General features: G+C 57.2%; 2 protein-coding genes across 2 annotated transcripts; both read right to left on the bottom strand.

Annotated features, from left to right (window-relative positions):
- Positions 1-2,039: 2,039 nt before the first annotated feature.
- LOC136523701 (uncharacterized) lies at positions 2,040-3,035 on the bottom strand. Its single transcript, XM_066517297.1, has one exon. It carries the CDS (start codon positions 3,033-3,035, stop codon positions 2,040-2,042), a length of 996 nt encoding a protein of 331 aa, XP_066373394.1.
- Positions 3,036-3,234: 199 nt separating this feature from the next.
- LOC136519502 (probable DNA helicase MCM9) lies at positions 3,235-10,816 on the bottom strand. Its single transcript, XM_066512889.1, has 6 exons — positions 10,659-10,816; positions 10,492-10,594; positions 10,304-10,403; positions 10,040-10,178; positions 3,705-3,768; positions 3,235-3,602 (listed from the first exon to the last, which is right to left on the bottom strand). Exons 1-6 carry the CDS (start codon positions 10,793-10,795, stop codon positions 3,321-3,323), a joined length of 825 nt encoding a protein of 274 aa, XP_066368986.1. The 5' UTR covers positions 10,796-10,816; the 3' UTR covers positions 3,235-3,320.
- Positions 10,817-11,256: the final 440 nt, after the last annotated feature.

The following is an 11,256-nucleotide window of genomic DNA, read 5'->3' as shown; positions in this document are numbered from 1 at the left end:
ACTTGCCTGTGACCACGTTGGCGCCGGGTGGCCGGAGCACGAGGCGCCATGTTCCGTTGTCGATGAGCGCCTTGTACTCCTCAGCCATGGCCGCACGCCAGTTTGGATCAGCCAAACCGCTACGGTAGTTGGAGAGAAGTGGGGACGGAGTGGTTGTCGCAGAGAGCCCCACATACCGCATAACCGGTATGGCCCCGGACTGGGTCCGCGTGATGCGTCGTTCCTGCTGTACGGGAGGTGCCGAAGGAGCTGCGGGCGCCGTTGGCTGCTGTACAGGAGCAGTAGCCGACTGTACAGGAGAAGTAGCCTGTTGGACAGGGGGAGGCGGCTGAGCCGATCCTGGTGCTATAGAGGATCCGTCATGCGCCCGGGGACGCCGGCTGTAGACAAGCCGGATATCCCGCGGGACAGCCGCTGGAGGAGCAGCAGGTGGTGGAGTTGCTGCTGGTGGAGCAGCAGGAAGTACAGGGCCGTGGAACAAGATTGCGGGGTCGTCGGTCAGCTCCTCAATGAAACTGGGATGTGACGGCCTAGCAACAGAGGGCAAAGGTGCAGGACGCACCGGCACTGTAGTACCTGCAAGCAAAAAATCCAGGTCGCTTGGCGAGGACCTGGAGGGGTAAAGCCCGAAGGGAAAACAAGTCTCATCGAAGACCACATAGCGAGAGATGATGACGCGCTTAGTGGCCATGTCGAGGCAACGGTACCCCTTGTGGGAAGAGGGATAGCCGAGAAAAACACATGCTGTGGAGCGAGGAGAGAGTTTGTGGCGAGCCGTGGCGGTCAAGTTCGGATAACAGAGACACCCAAAGACAAATAAGTGGGAGTACTCAGGAGGTTTGTTGTGTAGGAGAGTATATGGAATGCCGTGGCGAACAACGAAGCATGGACGCCTGTTCAGAAGGTATGTGGCTGTGGCGAGCGCCTCAGCCCAGTACTGAGCAGGCATGTGAGCATGGAGGAGCATCGTGCGACTGATGTTGTTCAATGTGCGAAGAAGACGTTCAGCCTTGCCATTTTGTGGGGAGGTATATGGACACGAGAGGCATAAATGAATACCACGGGAAGCAAAGAGAGTATTGAGGGTATTGTTTACGAACTCAGTGCCGTTGTCGGCTTGGACAGCTTTGATGGCAAGGCTGAATTGAGTGTGGACATAATTGCAAAAATTTGCGATATGTGTGGAGACTTTAGATTTGCGAGTGAGGGGAAAGGTCCAACAGAAATGAGTAAAATCATCAAGTAAAACGAGATAATATTGATACCCGGATACACTGGCAACCGGGGATGTCCATACATCACAGTGAACAAGTTCAAAAGGCATGGAAGTATATGAATTGGAATCTGAAAAAGGGAGGCGCACATGTTTGCCAAGCTGACAAGAATGACATAGCAGTTGCTCTACTTTATTACAGCTGATGGACGCATTATGACGAAGAATGTCAATGGTGGCGGAGCTGGGATGACCAAGATGGCGATGTCAGAGGTCGGTGGAGATGGCAATGCTGGCGTGTGGAGCGGAAGATGCAGCAGGGAAGGTATAAAGATCACCAGCACTATTGCAGCGAAGCATCACGCGTCGGGTCGGGATATCCTTGACAGAAAAACCAAGAGCGTCAAATTCTATAGAGCAGTTGTTGTCCCTAGTAAATTGACGGACAGATAGCAGATTGCGGACTAGAGATGGGACAACTAATACATTATTTAGATGAAAATTGGACGCTGGTGTATGAAGAACAGACTTGCCACGATATGAAATAGGAAGATGTGCACCATTGCCAACTATAATGGAAGAGTGAGGAGGAGGATGACGAGAGGAGTATACCATCCGAGGAGCTCATGTGGGAGGAGGCGCCGGAATCCAGGACCCAGGGATGCTGGCCCTGGAGATGCATCTGATTGAGTGCAGCGACAAGACCATCCTGGTTCCACATGGGAGCTGGTTGAGAGGCGTGGAGCGGCGCAAATGTCGTGGGGGGCTGCATAGGCGCGAAGGCCGTGTGAGCCTAAGGAGGAGGGGCGCCAAGCACGCCTGGGTGCTAGCCGGCCTGCTGAGCCGAAGGAGGGCCCTGTGGCGCCCATGGATTGTAGCAAAGCCAGGGGCCCATGGGTTCGTATTGACCAGTCTGGCCAACGCCGCCGTGCTGCTGCGTAGAGCCGCTGTTCCAGCACCGGCCCTTGCCCTTGCTGCCGCTGCTGTTGCCACCGCCGCCGCCCTTGGTGCTGCCATAGCCGGTCACGTGTGGGTTGTGTGGACCTCCAAAGTTGGCTGTTGCAGTGAGAGCACGGCACCCGCCCAGGCTGGTGCAGCCAGAGCTGGCGGTGGTGAGGAGGGCGGTGCTGGCGACCGTCTTTTCGTCATTGGCGAGACGGAGCTCCTTTAGGGCCAGCATGTCATGGGCCCTGGCGAATGTGGGAAGGACAGCGGAGTTGGCGATGTCGTCGGCGGTGTTGGAGAAGCGAGGATTGAGGCTACGTAGAAGGGCGAGGACGAGCTGCGAGTCCTGAACAGGATGGCCGACGTCGCGAAGAGCGGCGGCCTTGATCTTCGGCCGCTGGCAGTACGCCGATATGGTGCTGTCACCTTGCACCATGGAGTGAAATTCGTTGAGGAAGATGGCGCGTGGCTCCCGGTTGGCGCGGAAGATCCCTTCAATGGCCACCCACAGATCACGGTCAGTGGGATCGGCACCGTCCATGGCGAGGTCGAGGACGGAGTCGTCGACGGAGCCGGAGATCCAGCCCCGGACGCAGCACTCCGCGGCAACCCACTGAGGATCATCAGGACGAGGGGGAGCAAAGCCATCGATGTGCGAGCGAAGGCCGAACTTGCCGCACGGCGACTTGAAGAAGAACGCCCACTTGGAGTAGTTGGATTGCAGGTCCAGCGTGAATGGGATGTGGGACTTGACATTGAATGTGGCGTAGTTGTGAGCCACGATCAGGGCAGCAGCGCCGGTGCTCATGGCAGCCATGGTTGGAGTGCCTGTCGCGGGCAGGGTGTCGGCACTGGTGGCCGAGGAGGAGGAGGCCATCGGAGATGAGAGAGGGAGTAGAATAGCTGGTGAGGGTGGACGGACACGAGGGAGACGCGCGCGTTGGGCTGCTGCGCGAGCAGGAAGGGTCGCGCGTGGGGAAGGTGCGATCAGGGAGAGTCGCACGAGAGAAAAGGACAGGAAAATAGGATCTGATAGGCTGATACCATGTAGAGACACACCTCACACCCAATATGGGGGGGTGACCTTCATATATATAGCCAATATGGCTGGGAACACAAGGAATACAATCAAGTATACATAGCAGATGCTAATCATAGCTAATCACACATAGACTTGCCTAATATGCAGGATAAGGACTGAGGACATGGAGGACAAAATAATACCAATAGTCGTTCCACATGATCCTATGGATAAATCACAAAGAGGCTGCTTACCTCCAGCTTTAATGCTATCAACAAGGTCATCCATCAAAATTACAGGCATGGAGCGGGGTATAGACCCAATACCAAGAAGCTGTACATTCTCTTGAATTTTGATTTCTTGGTAATCATGGCAAATGGTGCTACCTTCTACGAACTGAAAAGAAGCACTTGTACAGCCTCCCTATCACGGAGCACAATGCAAATGTTCACTACATGTTGACAGATATATGTAGAACAAGAAAAAAAAACAACAGTAAAAGAATCTACTAAGGAAATCAAATACCTTTGGGCACAATGGAGGAAGATTTATACGATTCCTAGCCTCCAGCTCAGGATAGACCTCAAAGCTGTTCAAGGTAAAGAAAATCTAGGTATTGTCTATCCAGAGTATGTCACAATGTTCAACAATTCTTCTTAGAAGAAATGATGAGGTCACAACATTTCTTGCTATATGTCATTGTCAAGTCACAAAATAATCATCTGGAAGTTTATATAAACTTTCAAGGCAATCAACAAACAGTTTCAACTCTGAATATCCCCACCAATTTCTTGAAAAAAATATAATATAACCAAGGGTAAGAATGACGACTCCTGCTGATGGATCTTTTCGCTTACAGACTCAAGTAACCCAAATAGGCTTCCCGTTTGGATGGGTCAAACATTTCTAGTTCTGAGCATTGAATCTCAACCAGATGCTGAAAAAACTAGTAACATTTCACCCTGAATAACCTTGAAACGTTTCTCATTTAAACACTGGGAGGGAGAATCACCCAAAAGCTTGTTTCCAACCGATTCTTGTTCATTTCAGCGAGTATCTGGATCAGTAGCAAGGAATTGAGCTGGTATGGACCGGTGCTCTCCCTCTGATGGATCGAAGGTTGTACGAATGGGTGATGGTTGGACGTGGTTTGAAGATGGAGGATCGGCGGCGGGGCGCCGTGATCTCGCGCGCAAGGAAGAGAACAGAGGCGGCTAGGGCAAACTTCCGGCTCCCTAAGGAAGCCGAGTAATATGATTACTCTTGCTTAAAATCCAATTGTGCCGGATTACAAGTATTTATACTTCCATGAATAAAATTGAGAAATAAAACTAAATATGCTAACGGGCTCTCTTAGCCACTAATGGGCTTGCGCCTGGAATACTACAGCCCGGTCATAACATCTCTTCCCATCCCGACAAACAGCTCGTCCTCGAGCTAGACATCGGGGTAAAGAGTCTTGAAGTCATCGAGCGGTTCCCATGTCGCATCGTCGTCGGGAAGTCCGTGCCATTTGACTAGCAGCTTCCAATCGCCACGGCGGAGCTGAGCACACAGAACACGTTCCGGAACTGGCAGCAGGCGCCCCTCCTGAACAGGCGGCACGGCCGCCGTAGCCGTGGGGAGATCACCCCTCCACTGCTTGAGCAAGCCAACATGAAAAACGTCATGCAGACGTGCACCTTCTGGTAGCTGCAGGCGGTAGGCCACCTGGCATATACGTTCCAGGATCTGGAAAGGGCCAGCGTATTGCGGCCGCAGCTTGCCCTTTGCCGGCGTTGCAAGAGTGTGGGTGGGTCGATGGAGCAGACGAAGGAGTACCCAGTCGCCGACGTTGAAGTCCACAGCGCGATGATGCTCGTCGTAGCGGCGATTGGGATGCTGCTGCGCCTGAAGAAGGCGCTCCCGGACCTCCACCAAGAAGGCGTCCCGGTCCCGGAGCATGGTGTCCGCGGCCTCCGTGTCAGCGGCCCCCTCTCTGTGGGAAAGGAGGGGCGGCGGAGGCCGGCCGTAGACCACCTCAAACGGCGTCGCCCGGAGCGTCGTGTGGAACGACGTGTTGTAGCAGTACTCCGCCCACGGAAGCCAGTCCACCCATGAGCGCGGGCGGTCGCCGGTCGCACAACGGAGGTACATCGCGATCACCTTGTTGACGACCTCAGATTGGCCGTCGGTCTGAGGGTGAAACGCCGTGCTCAAACGCAGCTTCACACCTGCAAGCTTAAAGAGGTCACGCCACAGGTTGCTGGTGAAGACCAGATCGCGATCGCTGACGATGGAGTTGGGGAAGCCGTGTAGCCGCACAATCCCTTCGAAGAAGGCACGGGCGACCGAGGCGGCGGTGTAGGGGTGGCTGAGGGCAATGAAGTGAGCGTATTTGGAGAACCGATCCACCACCGTCAAGATCACCGACTTGCCATGCACCTTGGGAAGGCCGTCGATGAAGTCCATGGAGATGTCGGCCCACACCTGTGACGGCACATCCAGGGGTTGGAGGAGGCCAGCCGGCTGTGTGGTCGGCGTCTTGTTGCGTTGGCACACGTCGCAGGAGCGGACAAAATCCTGCACAAGCTTGCGGTCGCCGGGGATGTAGAAATCGCGACATAGTCGCACAAGGGTCTTCTGAACACCCTCATGCCCGGCGGTGTGGGCCAGGGCCACCACTTGGTGGCGTAGGTCCCCCAGATCAGGAACGTAGACGCGCTTGCCATGGAGGAGGAAGCCATCCACGGTCCCCTACGGTGCCTCCAGGTGGGTGTCGTCCTGCTGTTGCAGGAGGCCGCACGCCACGGGGTCGTCGGTGGTGGCCTTCCTGATGTCATCGAAGAGGGTGAAGGACGGTCCCGACAAGGTGCACACCGCTGCAGTGTCCTCGTCGCGGCGGGACAGCGCATCGGCCGCCGAATTGAGCTGGCCCGGACGATACTCCACTGTGAAGTCGAACCCGAACAACTTGCTAATCCACTAGTGTTGCGGAACCGTGGAAAGCCGTTGGTCCAGGAGGAACTTCAGGCTGTAGTGGTCGGTGCGGACGAGGAAGCGACGCCCCCACAAGTACGGCCTCCAATGCCGCACCGCTTGCACCAAGCCAATTAGCTCGCGCTCATAGGCCGCCAGTTTGACATGACGTGCAGCGAACGGCCTGCTGAAGAAGGCCAGGGGGCCCGACCCCTGGTGCAGAACGGCGCCGAAGCCCGCGCCCGACGCGTCGCAGTCGACCAGGAACTGGCGCACGAAGTCCGGCATCTGCAAAACCGGGGCTGACGAGAGAGCCTGCTTGAGGGCGGCAAAGGCCTCAGCAGCCTCCGCTGTCCAGACGAACGCCTCCTTGCGCAGGAGACGCGTGAGTGGCGCCGCGATGGAGCCGAAGTCGCGGATGAACTTCCGATAGTAGCCGGCGAGCCCGAGGAAGCCGCGCACACCTCGTGGGGAGCGAGGCGTCGGCCAAGAGGCGACCGCGGCCACCTTGTCGCTGTCCATAGCGACGCCGTCGGCGGAGATGACATGGCCGAGGTAAGCGACGGAGAGGGTCCCGAAGGAGCATTTCGACCTCTTTAGGTAGAGGTCGTGAGCTCACAAGGCGGTGAAGACGAGGCCCACGTGCTGGAGATGCTCAGACCACGACGTGCTGGAGATCAGAATGTCATCGAAGAAAACCAGCACGAACCTGCGGAGGAAGGGCCGGAGGACGTCGTTCATCAGCGCCTGGAAAGTAGCCGGGGCGTTGGACAACCCAAACGGCATCACCAGGAACTCGAAGTGGCCGTGGTGGGTGCGGAAAGCGGTCTTCTCGACGTCCGCTGGGTGCATGCGCACCTGGTGGTAGCCCAACCGGAGGTCGAGCTTGGTGAAGTAGCGAGCCCCGTGAAGCTCGTCGAGGAGTTCATCAACCACCGGGATGGGAAATTTGTCCTTGGACGTTTTGTCATTGAGCGCTCGATAGTCGATGCAGAAGCGCCATGACCCATCCGCCTTCTTGACAAGCAGCACCGGCGCGGAGAACGGGGATGTACTCGGCCGGATGATGCCCTGCTCCAACATGGCGGCACACTGCCGCTCCAACTCGTCCTTCTGCAGCTGCGGGTACCGGTAAGGGCGCACCGCCACCGGCGCGGTCCCGGGTAGGAGGTGGATGCGGTGGTCGTAGGGCCGCGCTGGAGGGAGGCCACGAGGTTCGTCGAAGATGGCCCCGTGCTGTAGCAGTAGCTGTTCCAGCAGCAGGTGGTGCGGGTCAGCCGTGACCGCGGCCAGGGGTTGGTGATTCGTCGGAGCGCCGGGGGCACCAACGCATTGCCACGTCACGCGTCGGCCGTCCCTCTGGAAGGCCACGGTCAGGCCCTCAAAGTCCCAGAGCAAGGGGGCCAACGTCCCGAGGAAGTCGACGCCGAGGATGAAGTCGAAGCAGCCGAGCGTGAGGCCAACGCAGGTGACGGGGAAAGACTCGCCGCCGATGGTGATAGGGACGTCATGAGCGATCCCCTCACACGGCACGCGCTCGCCGTTGGCGACGGTGACAAGAAGGTGGGCGCCCCCCCCCCCCCCCCGCGGAACGAGCCCCAGGCGGCACATGACGGTACCCTGGAGGAAGGTGTGGGTGGAACCCGTGTCCAGCAGGGCGAGGAGGCGTTCCCCGTTGACCACAACCGGCAGCAGCAAGGTGTGGTAGGTTCGGATCCCTGCAAGAGCGTACACTGAAACAACAAGGGCATTAACAGTGCCCCCCCGGAGGTGTCGACTCCTCGGGCTGTGCAGCCGCATCGGCGTCCGCGGCGTTGAGCCCCTCATCATCGATGTAGTCTGTGGACTCCAGGTAGAACAAGTGGGGGCACACATGTCCACGTACATACTGCTCATCGCAGTTATAGCACAAGCCTTGGCGACGGCGTTCGAGCATCTCGGCCGGCGATAAACATCGGAATGGCCGAGCAGGCGTCGCTGCGCCCGAGCCTGCAGATGCCGGCGCTGGAAGGGCGAACGCGGCCGCTGGAGTAGCACCCCCCGCGGGAGCCCGTGCTGGAGGGCCCGACCGCTGAGGAGGACGGGCGCCACGCTGCGCAGGCACCGCCATGGCCTCGGCGCGACGTTCGAAAGCACGAGCCAAGTACATGGCCGTCTAGAGGTCGCCGGGATCTCGCATCTCCACATCCACGCGAATGTGGTCCGGGAGACCACCCACGAACAGCTCGGCCTTCTGGCGTGTAGATATGTTCCGGGCGTGTGCCAGGACGGCCTGGAAGCGACCGGCGAACTCCTCCACCGAAGAGTGAAACGGCAGCCGGCCCAGTTCCGCCAGGCGGGTGCCGCGGATAGGAGGCCCGAAACGTTGGCGACACAGGTCCTTGAAACGGTCCCATGGAGGCATGCCCTCGTCCTGCTCGAGGGCGTAGTACCACGTCTGGGCAGCTCCGGTGAGGTGGTAGGATGCCATCCATGTGCGTTGCGACGCCGGCGTGAGTTAGCCCCGAAAGAATTGCTCACAATGCGTGAGCCAGTTCAACGGATCCACAGAGCCGTCATAAGTTGTGAACTCAAGCTTGTGGAATTTTAGGGGCATGCTGCCCTGCGCGGCCGCCGGAGCGCCACCCTCGAAGGCACTGTCGTTGGAGCTCGGGGCGCTGGTGGCCGGTGGCAACACGCTGCTGCCGTGGAAGAGGGTGCCATCCATCCCGCCGTAGAGGGTACCCGACGCCACGGGTCCCCCATGGTCCATTACGGCACCGGTGGAGGGTGTCGCGGGAACTTGCGGCCGGGACGGGGCCGTGGTATAAACGGGGCTGGGTTGCCCCAGGGCCCATGCTGGTATCTGGGATGGCGATGGTGGGAATCGGATCATGTGGATCGGGACGTTCGTCGACGGCAGCGGCGTAGAGGTGGAAGACGATGGGCTGGCATCGGTGGGCATCCCGTAGGGGTACGAGATCGGCAGCATCTGCTGGGAAGGCGGCAGGGATGGCTGAGGTGGTGCTACGTAGGACGGCATCGGCGGGTGGAGGTACTGGAGGATGGACTGCATCGTCAGCCGCATCTCCGCCATGCCATTGCTGAGATCGACGATGGCCGCCGTCGTTTGCTCGGGCGTGAAGATGACTCGCGGGGCAGCCGGCGCGCCCATCGGCAGCGACGGCGTCGGCACCATCGCCGACGTGGAGGAGGACGCAGGTGGCGGCGCGGTGGTGGACGCAGGTGGCGGCGCGGTTGCGGCCAACGGTGGCACGGTGGTGGAGGGCAGGGGGATCGACATCTCTGATACCAGGTTGGTATGGACCGGTGCTCTCCCTCTGATGGATCGAAGGTTGTACGAATGGGTGATGGTTGGACGTGGTTTGAAGATGGAGGATCGGCGGCGGGGCGCCGTGATCTCGCGCGCAAGGAAGAGAACAGAGGCGGCTAGGGCAAACTTCCGGCTCCCTAAGGAAGCCGAGTAATATGATTACTCTTGCTTAAAATCCAATTGTGCCTGATTACAAGTATTTATACTTCCGTGAATAAAATTGAGAAATAAAACTAAATATGCTAATGGGCTCTCTTAGCCACTAATGGGCTTGCGCCTGGAATACTGCAGCCCGGTCATAACATGAGCAAGTGATTCTGTTTCAACAGAGAATCATTTTTAGGGAGAATCTGGATCACTACCAAACGGGTCCTTAGTGTTACAAAAATGTAAGAGAAATTATATAATATTACCAGCCCAGCTAGAAATATTAAACTCCTCTTTAGTTTTAGGAAATTTCTCACTTTTTTAAAGGACGCTTCTACCTAACCAGCTTAATCGGTAGATAGCCGTCTGAAATAACAGAACCGCACCGATACGAATTTTATTGTGTATGTATTGAAAAAGTCCGGAAATATGAATCACAAACCTGTGTTTGCACTTCCTGCACATGTAGCACCTCTCATACTCAATCATCTTCACACCACCTGATCTGATCACAGTTCCCTTCAGAGCAATCAATTTCCTCATGTGCTTCACCCTCACCTTTCCAATACTTGGGGAGACCTCTGCAAAAGTGCAAAACACCTCCATCACCACAAAACTACGAATATGATGAAGTGGCCCGCCAAATAGCGCGAACAAATCACCACACAGGCATTCGAACGAGCACAAGGGTAGCACACGTGCGCACCAGGGGATTCTAGCGGCGATCCAATGACATCGATACGCACATGCACGGACTTCTTTGTCTCTGTGGTTTTCGAATTCCCCAGTTTCTTCAACACCTTGTCCTGCAAGGCAATATTAAGGTTTCAGAAAAGAATGGGGAATGGGCATGGAGATGCAGGAGGTGGTTGTATGCTCAGATGGTTCGCTGACCTGGGCCCATTGTGCGGCGTCTTTGAGGAAGGGCAGGTACTTATGGGGATCTAAGTAGAGCTTGCCGGCGAACTTGGGGTCGAACTCCATAAGCTCAGCGAATCTGCGAGTGGAGATGGGGTTAGGGTTTGGTGAAGGGGAACGGGAACGGGAACGGGAGGACGCACTCAATAACGAGCGGGAAATGGAGCTTGGAGGGATCGTCGTCGAGGAGGATGCGGTGAATGTCGTCGGCGTAGGAATCGAAGAGGAAGCCCGCAAGCTTCTGCGCCGCGGCGGACTCGTCCTCCTCCGACAAGAACATTTGGGCGGCGGTGGGGATTTGGGCGGGAAACGGCGGAGGGAGGAGGCGATGATGGTCAGAGTTGGTGTTATACAGCATGGGGATATTTAACTTTTTACCATCGTAACGGATGTTCACTCCTCTCGTATAGCAGGTTTAGAATTGTCGCTACGATTTTAGCAGCTGAGAGAGAAAAACGATACATTTTTACCACAATTGCTGGCGTGCCACGCCACCCCAGCTGGCCAGCGTGGCAGGCGAAGGGAAAATGACCGCCCCTGCCCCTGCCCTCTCTATCCCTCCCCACGCGCGGTCCGGCCCACTCTAGCTCGCCCTTCCACTCCTCCTTTCTTCTTTCTCTCGCTCTGCTCGTCGAAGCCGCCACCCAACGCCGCCGCACACCTCGCCGCGCCCAACGCCGCCCTCCACCGCGAGCCATGTCTCCCCGAGCACCTTGGCGTTGGAGCGAAGGTACGTGCCTT

The sequence above is a fragment of the Miscanthus floridulus genome, chromosome 18, assembly GCF_019320115.1.
Source record: "Miscanthus floridulus cultivar M001 chromosome 18, ASM1932011v1, whole genome shotgun sequence".
NCBI lineage: Eukaryota > Viridiplantae > Streptophyta > Magnoliopsida > Poales > Poaceae > Miscanthus > Miscanthus floridulus.
Note: the sequence above shows the minus strand (reverse complement) of the source record. Positions and strands in the feature narration are given on the sequence as shown.